The sequence below is a fragment of the Cavia porcellus genome, unplaced genomic scaffold (assembly GCF_034190915.1).
Source record: "Cavia porcellus strain 051 isolate PalLab524CR breed Dunkin Hartley unplaced genomic scaffold, mCavPor4.1 scaffold_24, whole genome shotgun sequence".
NCBI classification, from domain to species: domain Eukaryota; kingdom Metazoa; phylum Chordata; class Mammalia; order Rodentia; family Caviidae; genus Cavia; species Cavia porcellus.
In genome coordinates, this window is record NW_026947507.1 from 37,347,741 (window position 1) to 37,360,218 (window position 12,478).

The following is a 12,478-nucleotide window of genomic DNA, read 5'->3' on the forward strand; positions in this document are numbered from 1 at the left end:
CAGAGGAATGAGAACAGGTGCAATGCAGAATCCATCTCTCTGCACCTTAACACAACCCATGCATACTTTCAGTATCTCTCAAGCTCCTCCCTGTAGGCACAAATGACAGAATTTTATTGTCTCTTATGAATAATAATCATTGTTGAGATGTAGCACAGTTTCTTCATCCATTCATCTGCTGATGGACACATAGGCTTTCATGTCTTGGCTATTATAAATAATTTTATAGGAAACACAAAAGTCTTGTTAGAAAAAAAACCTATGAAGGTACGCAAAGGCACAATAATGACACATTTAAAGAGCTGAGAAATTAGTTGATCCTTGAGCTTTGGTTGGAATGGTAAATAATGAAATGGAATAGATCGCAAGGAATCACGTTGGAAAAGTGTATCAGACCAAGGTGAAATGTTAGAGCGTGTGATATGAACAATAGTAAGCTAATCAAGACGATATGGAAAACATATTCCAGCACTCTAAAAAATCAGCTTCTTGAAATAGAAGTTTTCCACTGTGGTGTATTTTCCCTCTGACTCTATGCCACCACCCACAAGTTTCAGGATGGCATTGGTTGTTAGGTCTGAGAGAAGGGAGAGGAGGAGAAGTCCGCGGGAGGAATGGAGCGGAGTGGACGGCCGTGAAAGTAGTGGTCAGCGGTGGCTTTATTCCGGGAATGCGGGGAGGGGGCCCCCGCCGCCGCCGGCCCCGGGCGCAGCCTCCACTGCACCGAGCCCGGGGCCGGTCTGTGGTCTCTCCGGGAACACGGGGAGTGGAGACTGGCGCGCTGGCCGGCGCTGGCCGCTGGAATCTGGAGGTCTCTCTCTCTCTGGCGAACTCTCTCGGACACGTGGCATGGGGGAGTCTAAATAGCCTAAGCTTAGGGCAGCACCCTAATGCCATTAGAGATGCACAGGTATCTCATTGGCGCACAGGTCCTTAAGGATGGGGATATAGGGTTACAATCAAGTGCATAGGGGGCAGGGGGGGGGGAGGAGTTTAGCTGCAGCCTTTTCTGGTTACAGTGTTCCATCTGGGCCGGCAACTCTTTCATTGGTAAAATGTGAAAAAGAAGTGAATTGGAAGGCAAAAACTCAGAATATAAAAGAGAGTTAGAACTTAGTAATTTAATGATGACTTCCATTTCAAGTCCATATATTTTAAGTACAAAGTTTCCCACTGACGGGCCTCAAATGGATATCAGAATGATGAGCAGCCATAAACTAGGATTATTTTAGGACATTCAACAAGATGGAGTGTATGTGGCTTTAGGTTGAAGAAAATGGCAAACAATTATTTATTTACTTTACATCTGGAAAACCAGCCTGAGACCTCAAGCAAAGCATGGCATCCCCTTGCTTATGATCAGTACAAAATGAAGAAGGGGGCTGTTAGGAAGCGGATGCTCTGGAATACACTCCTTTTAGTGCATCATGCCCCTGATACCACAAACACAGAAACTTGTCATCCATGAGGGAAGACATACCAGCCTCAGTCCTACGGGCTCTTCAGCCAGCAACTAAACAAGGAATCCATGCAGAGCCAATGGGGGTTTTCACAATGAGGAGTTTTCAAAGAATATTCTCGTAACTTTTGCACAAAATGTTAGATCAAGCACAGTGAATTTAAATGTACAAAACACTTTTGTGTTTAAGTATTTTATTTTTTCTGGATAAATTTTAATTTGGCACAGAAAGACAGGGCAAACACACCGTAGTGCTCCGAGGTTCTTTTCCTTATACTATATTGTTAACAGCATGAAATACAATGAAAAAAAAGAAGAGAAGAAGAATGGAGCAGGGGGAGAAGAACAAAAAGAGGAAGAGAAGAGGAAAAAAGAGGACAAGGGGGAGGGGGACAAGGAGAAGAAGGGGAAGAAAAACAACAATGCATAAAAATTGTGAAAAATCAAAGAATTCTACTATGCATTTAATACAAATTATAAGTAAAGAAAATAGACTAGGACTGAAATATAATTAAATAATTTTTAAATTCCTGATCTGAAATAAATACATGAAATAAAAAGTTTAGTTAGTGTCAGAAAAATTCACATAAAGAAAATAGCTGTGGTACCTTCATGTTATTAAGGTCAAGGTTGAAAACTACATTTGCAAGTCCAAGAGAGCAGGTCTTTGTTTGTCTACAGGAAAAATTACCCCCAGATACTATCATGTTTCTCTAGAACAAGAAATGCCCAAAGATAATGGAATAATACGAACAGAGTTTGGGGAACACTGGCAATGCAAAAATCACAAACAGCTCAATTATTACTGAGACAGGAAAGTAGTAAAATGACACGTGTTCCTGTCTCGTGACTAAAGAAATAACAACTACAGTTATTTTCTACAAAAAGTGCCTAAACTATTTCAGTCAGTTGAGAGATGGACTTAGAAAGTTAAATAAGGAAATACGACTTTAAAGAAGTGCTGGCCTGCAATAAATCTATAGAATTGTAAAAATTCTAGCTATTCTTTCCCAATATATTTATTAGAAAAGTACTAAAATATGTTCAGTGGTGACTAAAAATCATTGTTACAAATCTCTGTTGACTCAAAAGTGCCCAGCTGAAGTGAGACAATTAATGATGCCAGCAAAAGGCTTAGCCAGTAATTAGGCTTTTAAAGCTCTAGGTCTTCATATTAAATCAACAGAAACTTGGTAGACACAGGCTAAATTATTTTATGAATGCAGAATTTTTGGTAGACTAACATGCAAAGAATAAAGACACTTTTAATAATTAATGCTTTACATGTGTTAATGCTCACACATAAACTCATAATCCTGTAGATTTCTACATCTACCGATTTTATATGTAGAATTTTGCAAAAGAGAAAAACATGGATTACATTTAAATCATATAAGATGTAAATTTTACATGTAACAAAAAAGATTACAATGTCACATAAATTATAATTTCTTCTGTTTCGTGCTGCTTACCTCACTTCTAGGTGTGCATGGATGGCGAATGTGTAAACATTGAACAGATCTACAATTCAAGCAGCTGTCCTTCGCAGTGCAGTGAAAACTCTGTAAGATCTGATTGTTTTTTAAGTTAGCATCTTATCAGTTGTTTGTTTATAAAAACCTTCAGTCTTGGGCCTGTAAGTAAGCTCTTTTTCTTAATCAAATTTATAGTTGACATTCATTCTTTTCATCTTTCATCAATTCATTTAAAGAACTAACCTACATATTCTTACACACAGATATTGCCAGTATTGCAAGGGAATATTTTATTAATTTATAATCTAGGTATCCAACTATTTATAGACCTATTAAATTTAAACTTGAACTTTAAATTTTAATTTGTCACATAATTACCTGTAGTTAACGTATGTCTACATCAATACTCTTTTAATATTATTGAGAAAAAAACAAATAATTTAAATTTTGAAACTCAACACTACTAAATTTATATTGATGGGTGATAGCTTTCCTAATCCCAGTTAGTCATGCTTTAAAATTTTTTTATATATGCACCATTCTTTCAAGTAGGGTATAATTATACCCACATTTCTGTACAGTTTTTAAATCTTCATTACAATCTCAAAGGATGAATTACTATGCCCATGCCCATCTTAATGGAACCAGGTACACTGATGTTGTGTTAGGAGGAAAGAAGAAGGGCCTAGCTTTAACTCCAAGTAGACGACCTTAGAATCTTTTCTCCTAGCATTACACAGTACTCTCGTGATAAACTAAACATTCTCCCACCACCTTTTCCCCTTCAATATTATCTCACTGTTATTAAGCTTGGAGTCTGCTCCTTTGTCCATGTTACGTCCATCTTTAGCTGAGGCTGTTCATTGAAGAGCATGGATGCTTTCTGGAATGATAAGTCACACAAACCTTGTTCCTCTGTCTGAATGTGTCAACAGTATCTCAGGCTTCCTTCAAAAGTGGTTTCTTCTTGTATTTTGTTCCCTTTTGTGCATCATTAATTTTGGTGCACAGTTTAGTTCTTAATCAAACAGCATATGTGAGTGTGTGTGTGTGTGTGTGTGTGTGTGTGTGTGTGTGTATGTGTATGCTTGGTATAGAACTAACATTAACATAAATGAGTTAGGAAACATAGCTATGTGGGGCACTGGATAAAATTGTGTGCTTGATTGCTTCTTCAGGAGGATGGTCATGAATCTGAGTGTCAGTGTGAAGAAGGACATATACTTACAGACTGGGAGGAGACCATCAATGTTACCAGTGAGCATCCTAGACTGTATTATCTCACATATATAAAAAGCCTACTCATTGAGAGTGTTTTTCCTGATTTTCCACATTAGCTGTGTATGTCTTATACTTTTACACAATATTTGGTTTATTTGATCATCTTACTATTTTGCATGTTTGGAAACCTAAGTTGAATTTGCTAAAGTTGTCCTTACAATTCATACATCCCCTTTTAGCTAGATGTGGTGTAGCTCTTCTAAAAAATGTGCAATCCAAAAAGGCCTTAATAGCTAATAACTAGTAACAAACACTTTTCTTGATGATTATGGTTTCCCTTAAATATAACCAAATATTTCTAATACAGATGAAATATTGCATGTTTTGCCTTTTTATCCTATATACGATATTAAGGGGAGGAGACACTACAGAGTGTCAGGAAAGAAATAGCATTGGGACATCTCCGTTAACTGTCAACATTCCTTTGTCCTGAAGTTGATGCCCTGGCCACAGTCGCCCACCCCTTGTTTTAATGTTGCAGGTATCTGCATCATGGTCCTTGTGCTTCTCATGATTGTTGTTGGTATTGGAGTCATTGTGTTATTAATTCGTTACCAAAGATGTGTGAAGTTGAAGCAACATCAGAGGTAGGTCCACATTTTGTGTTGAAGGTCACAATTACTGATAATATATAAGCTTGGTAGCCATAAAGGATAATAATTAGTGTAGGAAAATATTGAGACTCTTGATAAAGATCAGATGAGAAGTACGACAAATTAAACTTTTACATACTTACAAATGTTTATAGTTATCAAGCTTTGCTACACTTTACAATCACCTGTGTGTCTTTCAAAAACTATTGCCCCAAGAAATTATATTCAGTTGTTATAAGGTACAACCTGACTGTCCATATTTTAAAACATCTCTCAGCATCTCTAATATCAGCAGTCTGGGAGGATGAGGCAGGAAGATTTCAAGTTACAGTCTAGTATGGACAATTAAGTGACTTAGTAAGTTCCTGTATCAAAACAAAAAATACAGAAGTCGAGGAATATAGTACACTGTGAGGGCTCTAAGTTCAACTACAAGTATGACAGAAATCAAAAACAAACACAAGCTCAAAACACTCATATTTCACATTTAACCACAATCCTATCTGATGTCTTGTTTCCATGTGCGATTTCCTTCCCGACAGCCCACCTGGTGACATGCATGGAGTGGAGAATAAAGGATACTTGGGGGATGAGCAGCCAAGGAGATTTGAGCCAATTTTGCCCGAGATTCCTCCCCTACAAGTAAGCAGTGTTCTTTGTGACAGTTAATTGATGATAAAACCACAACTGTGTATGTTTTATAGCAGAGCTGGCTCTAACACGAAGGGAAGCAGGACATGCTAAGAAGTAATGTAACAAGATTTCACATACATGAAGCTCTCCAGCAGCCTATAGGGCAAGCGAGGGGAACTGAACTAACTCAAACAGGGAACTGCAGCCAAGACACTACATCAGAGCAGAAGATACTGACAAAATAGAACATTGTGCTGCACTCTAATGGAAAAATCCAACAACCACAAACCACAGTCTAAGCTATAAAAAGCCTAATAAATTTAGAACAATCAGCCATACAAAGTGCTTCTCCAAATAAAATTGTATTACAAATCAGTTACAAAAAGATAAGGAAAATGATTCCCAAATGCAAATTAGATTCACAAATTCTGAAAAACTCCTACATGAAACAAACAACCAAAGGGATAATTAGAAAGTACAGAAAAGTAAATAAAAATTAAACAACATATCAAATTTATAGGGTCCAGAGAAAAATTTGTAATTTTTTTTGAGACAGGGTTTTTATGTAGTTCAGGCTGACCTTGAACTATGTATTATGTCACCCAGGCTAGCCCCAAACTTGCTGCAACCCTCCTACAGAGTTCTGGGATTATAGGATTGTACTGTCATGCCTGGTTCAAGTCCTAGTCTTCAGCAAGACACGAAATATAAGAGCATTTGACTTACACAATTTATTAAGTTCTGTATTTGTTTTATGCATTTGTGGTTTTAATCTATAATTTATTTACTTATAAAAAGATTTAAAATAAATAAAACAATCAGATGTATAAATGGGGATGTAAACAATGAGAATTCCCAAATAAAGTATGAGCAGTAAAACTGATAGGAAGAATTGATATTATATACTAAAATTAGTCAAACGTATATTTCAAAATCTATAATTTTCTGGCATAAATACATTGAACAGAACTGTGCATCTCACAAAATATTTATAATATTCCAACATCATCATTTGCAAGAGTTGAGAAGTCAAAACATCCTAAAGGTGCAAAGAGAATAAATGAATTTGCATTTGATGTGATGGGCCACTAGAGAGAAAGGAAGAGAATTGAATTACTGTTATTTACAACACAAATAAATCTCTGAAAAACACTGTTAGTAAAAGAAGCCAAGTTCAAAAGCAAAGTTTAAGCTTATAGATTATATTACATCATAGCTCAAAAAGTAGCAAAATCAAATCTGGTAGTAGAAGTCAGGATAGCAGATACTTTATAGAAGGGAGGATTTTCACGCACGACTTTGAATTTTTATTTTTGTTCTAAGTGGGGTTTGGTCACTAAGGTGTGTTCATCTGTGAAAATCCATCTGTGAAAATCCCTCATATACTCAGCACTTGTGTTTATTTTTGTATGTATTCAGACAAAGTAGAGCGTTCGTTAACATAGCAGCTTCGTAAACTACTACACCAAAAAAAGAAATGAAAATCCTGCGAAAATCCCCACAAAGTGTGACTTGTTCGGTACCCAGACAGCTGTGATTTCCAAAGCATTCAGCTCACTAAAAAAAAAAAGCATCTATGCAGATTAAGTAGCTACAAAGCTAGCCTTACAAAGGCAGATTAAAGAAGCAAGCAAACCTTTACAAGATTTTTCTGATTAAAAATGATAAATGCCATTAGGACCCAACTCCTGGAAAGGAGGGGGGAAAGGCTCAAACTGTAAGCCTAAGTGACAAGTTCCGGGTGTTTTAAGACTTTCCCAGAAGTTCTACCTCCAATATACTGTGTCTTTCCTACACTATGCTGGGGACCATGTCACCTTCCGTTCCCATGAACACACACAGGACATGGGACGTTTCAGCATAAACACTCCTGTTCACTGAACTCTTCAGAGGTGGATGGTTAAGTTAGTTTGTTGTATGACAGTTTATAATCATTTTTATCTATTTATACACCTTATTATACTAGTAGTAACCCTGAGATGGTAAAAACAAACCTTACTTGTCTATTTTTCTAAACACAAAATAGTATGTGATGTTTTCTAAGCTTGGATGAAGATTCTCTGATATGAAACCACACAGGGCTAATATCAATCCCAGAGATTTGCACTGAGTTTTAAATAAAAACCATATGCCAAACTACTAAGCACAATGTTTGATATATATTTAGCACTTAATATGTGTTGGTTACCTACAATGTCTTACATGATGTTTCAGTTTCTTTTCTACTTAAGGCTTCCTTAAATTAATATGTAAATTAGCCACACACCCAGAGAAGGGGGTGAAGCAAAGAGGTCTGAGCATAATAAATGGGTTCAGAACATCTACATTGTTACATTTCAGGACTGTAAACTCTTTTAGAGGGTTTGGATTTGGGACTGAAATAAGAGTACTGAGAAGAGAAGCTTGATAAATATTTATTGAAGTTCAGCATAAATTCTATTTATTACTCGTGTTACCTGCTATATGATAACAGGACTTATGAACATGTATTTTATAGGAGAGTTTGGGCCCTCTACTCTCACATTCTAGGGTTTTATATGTATCATAATATTAAACAAATAATAGTGATTTAGCAACACACCTGTTTGATACGTGAGTTTCTTACCAAAAGCCAATCCTCAGCACAACTGTGCTGGGAAAGTTCATTGCTGTGATTTCTCTGTCACATTCAGTGATGTTTGGTGCTTCTCCTCAGCATTCAGTGCCTGTCCCAGGTCCTGCAGTCACTGAGCCTTGCTTTCCTGTGTTCTTGTCATCTTCTGGGAGTTAACAGAAGGCACCACAAAGAGGGTGGTCTCACTCAAGCCCATGTGTATTTTAATGGGCAGTTCTGGAAGTTCCCAAAGACTTGCCAAAGCCAAAGTAATGTGGCAGGCTGTTGAATTTCAGGATGCAGACAAGTAGCTAGAAGCCCCACCTGGTGCTATGCAAATCACAGCATGTAAAGAAGCCCCCGTGCTTCTCCTGTGTGAGTTAGCCTTATAGCTAGACCTTAAATCCATCTGCTACAAGTCTATGAGAGAATATTGTTTCCATGCCTTTTGGTATCTGTGTATTTACTAGGAATACATTCCAAGCTGAGAAATATATTCTGTGGGCTTGAGAAATAGTTGTACTTTCTGAGCACAATTTGCATGGTAATGATGAGGGCTTTTTCTTTTTTAACTAACAGAATACTGAAGAATCCTTGGAGAGCCTTCCGCCCAGCTATTCAAGTCCCCACTATATCAGTCTGGTATGCTCCTGCCCCTTTCCATTGCCTGGGGTAGTCTATGTGTATTTCATAGTAACTTTGATGCCACTTATCCTCCTATTGGTTCCTGACAAAGGCTCAGTAATATCACACAGGCCTTTGATTGGAGGTAAAAGTAGCACGCTCCTGATACAGAAACAAACTTCTCAGGGTTAGCAGAATAAGGTGAGTTGTGCAAAGCCTGGAGCAGCCCTATCATTAAAATGGTGTCATTTTACACGTTGTCGATTCTTGTCAACTAACTGCAAATTTTCAAGACACATTAGTGTTATTCACCAGATTTTTGAGTTTATTTTCACCCCAAATGTTTTGCCCCAAGATAAATGCCAAATCCCTTCACCCTAATCCTAGTCCCACATCCGATGAGTTTTAAGGAGGGTTGAACAGCTCAAGGACTCTAGTACTTTCAGTCAGTGTTTAAAAAAACAAAACATCATTACAGAGCCCCTTGGAATCAGCCAGATTTTTAGTTCCTACACATCCTCGAAGTCATCCATTACAGGACCTCCAGAAGTGGGCACCGAATGCACCAAGATTCTCACATTTGTATTGCAAAATCAGCAATGCCTTCCCCACTGGACTGTATCCCAGCACCCATACCCTCTTACAAGTTTATTTTTAAAAAATATTTGAGTCAGGATCTCACTAATTTTCCCAGGCTGACCTCAATTGTATGATCTTCCTGCTGCAGACTGCTGGGATTACGGGCCTGTGCCACTGCATGCAACATGCTAAAGATTTTTTTTTTTTAAATGCATGACAGAAAGTAAGTAATCATAGTAGGGAATCATAGTAGATTTTAGGCAGTGAGCCCTCAAAAACTGCAGATCACATGAAAGGATTTCAGGTTGTACTAGAAAGTACTGCTGAGATGTAGGATCAGATGACCCAGTTCTCCATGGAACCAGTGCCATCTGTCTTTGAAAACAGGTTTTACTGGGATACTAGGGAAAATAGTACCTGAGTGACGCTTAAAAAATGATTGTAAGTCTCTTAATTAATATATTCTAAGATTTATGAGTTTATGTGGACTAATGATTTCTGATAAACTTTATTTAATCAGAACTATCCACTCCATCACTATCCCAGAGGAATTTACAAACATCTCAGATTTTCCACTTCCAGAGCAAGAAATGATCTCTGTGTGTGTGTGCTCTTATAGTGTTTGTCTCCAATATCTGTTGCAATTCCTAATATACATTAATTTATTACAGAAATCTGCAAGTAAAGATCCAAGAGGAATTATGGATTCCAAACCAAATGCCAATGTGGTAGGTTCCCAGTGACAGGAAGTACTTCTCCCTTCTGTGTTACAAATGCTGGCATCTTTTTGTGTTGACTGAGGTTGGGTCCTTGTATCAAGAGAATAGAATGCCTGAGATTTTCATTATATGCTGACACGTCCAACAGAGAATTCTGCCAAGAATGTTTTATTCCAAGAGTTTTGAACATGGTTGAAGGAAGAAATTAAAATTCAAGTGTTTACGGTCTCCATGTATATTAGAAATTAGAAAAGCAACACTTTTCTCTCAAATTTCTGTTAGCCACAGTACACATACCGATGAGTTCTAGAAGTAATTAAGGGCATAATTGTGTTGGTAACTGCAGAAAAGGAACATTGTTCTCCATGATTTTTACTTACTAAATTAATAAATGACTGAAGGTAAAGGATGATTTCACATTTAAAATTGCTATTTTGGAAATATGAGAAAAAGTCGGGAATTTTGTCAAAGACAAAGGACTATTGTTTGGCTACATTTCTGAGTGTTTGTTTTCCGGCCTTCCTCCATTGCTTTGCATTTCCATGATGTACTCAGTCTGGATCGGTATCAAGTCTTCCTGCACAAGTCCTTCTTGGAAGGGCTCCTGTCTGATGCAGGTGCACTGGCTCTTCCTATTCTCTTGATTACTACATACATTGATGAAACATTCACATTTGAAATATATTGTTGTTGATTTTTTTACTTTTACAAAACATTCAGTTTCAATATGGCAATTTCATGCATGCATAAAACATCCTGATCCTTCCCCTGCACAGTGGCAAACCTGTCCCAGTGTGGAAAGTGGGGACACCCTAATCTAAGCAAACGCTTGGGGCCTTGTACTGGAAAAAAATTATCCCTTTTTCTTGCTATTGACCTCTACATTTAAAAGTGCATAATAAATCATGGCTATGGAGGTCTTTAGAAGTGTGAACATACATAGTAGAACAGAATCCAGGAAAGTCATTCCAATTAGTAGACATAAATGAGTGACTAAAGTACATATTTATGGACTTTACAGACAGCAACTTATTTGTAACCATCTGTTTCCATTTAGAACTTGAAAGTGGATACCCAGAATGGTTCTGCAAGCCTGGGTTGAGAACCTGGATGTGAGATCTTCAGTCTTCACTAGAAATTTCCTACATAGATTTCAGTAATTTCGCAAATGATCTTTATGAAGTCAAGAAATGTTTAAGAGAAACAATTTTTTTCTGCTAATATTACTTATAGAATTCACAACCTATGTCATAGACATATGCTACAGAAAAACAAATGTCTTGTGGCTTTTCAAACACTTTAATATAAATATAAGCAATCTTTTTGCTCTAGTGTTCTGCTGCAAAATACTAAACTAGTTAATTTTAAAAAATCAAAACTTGGAAGATAACTTAAAACCGGGAGTTTCGGAAGCAAAATATCATTTGTAAATGGTTACTTCTTTGGGGGCATGAAGTACTCGCTTTAATTTGAATGTGACATTATCACGAAATCTAGTTTCAATGCAACTGTTTCTTGCACAAATGCCAAGGAGGGAAGTGCCAGGGTGAGGGACATAGTTTTCAGGAGTTAATAAGCAGTGAGAGAGGCGGAGCAGTAGTTGAGGTGACTACAAAATAGACCTTGAAATCACCCCCACTAGCAACAGGACACAAAAGCTCCTGGCTGCTCTGAATTCTTAGCTTTGTCTTTCTAGAATTCCTTAAGAAGCTCAGGGTGAAGCTGGAGGGGTGAATAGTTTAGAAGCTGGGAGCAAAAGCTTGTAATCTCCATGCAGGGCTTCAGAGGTCTTCAGGGTACAAGGCCTACATACTTCCTGTGTAGTTCCTGAGCGCTGTTACTTGGGGATGACGCTTGGGGCTGTCTTGGGAATGACTTGTCTCCTTCTGTCCCTGCCTCTCTGTAGGTTCTCCTGCGTTTTCTTTTCTCTTTGGGAACTGTTAAGCCTATGACTGTTATTTTGTTTTTCATATACAAAATATAAAGTTCTTAAGTACTAAATGAAAATGTTCTGATTCAGTGAACTGAATGAAGGCTGCAGACAAGGAAGAAAGGCTGTTGCCCTTGGTGACACTGCAGGCTCCACCCATTTGCTTTCCCTTCAGTGGAGTGCAAGGCAACCATGCCGAAGCCCTCCACACCTGCAGGCTTCCTAGGACTTTGTTGGCATCAAAATGACCACTTTACAAAATGACTTGTAAATGTATTCATGAAGCAAATGACAGCCATTTAAATATTTTAATTAAATTTGTGGGAAGAAGAATGAGAAACTCCATGACTGACACAAAGTAGCTTCATTAAGGCAAACAATAATCCTCTGATGCCTAAAATTAAGAGACAGTGATATGTTCCTATTCTCTTGATTACTACCTATGTTGATGAAACATTCGCATTTTGAATATATTGTTGTTGATGCTTTTTACTTTTACAAAATATTCAGTTTCAATATGGTAATTTCATGTATGCATAAAACATGTTTTGATCATATTCCACCTCTGTAAACTCAAATAATACTCATTTTA

The 12,478-nt window shown here is 37.4% G+C and overlaps 1 protein-coding gene across 1 annotated transcript in view; it reads left to right on the plus strand.

Annotated features, from left to right (window-relative positions):
* Window positions 1-11,887, plus strand: part of Adam7 (ADAM metallopeptidase domain 7) — a 46,174-nt gene extending 34,287 nt beyond the window's left edge. The window contains exons 17-23 of the mRNA XM_063234547.1: window positions 2,943-3,023; window positions 4,113-4,191; window positions 4,697-4,802; window positions 5,351-5,450; window positions 8,614-8,676; window positions 9,909-9,965; window positions 11,014-11,887. Of these exons, the coding sequence (XP_063090617.1) occupies window positions 2,943-3,023; window positions 4,113-4,191; window positions 4,697-4,802; window positions 5,351-5,450; window positions 8,614-8,676; window positions 9,909-9,965; window positions 11,014-11,058 (531 nt within the window). The 3' untranslated portion in view covers window positions 11,059-11,887. The remainder of the gene's footprint in view (window positions 1-2,942; window positions 3,024-4,112; window positions 4,192-4,696; window positions 4,803-5,350; window positions 5,451-8,613; window positions 8,677-9,908; window positions 9,966-11,013) is intronic.
* The last annotated feature ends 591 nt before the right edge of the window (window positions 11,888-12,478 follow it).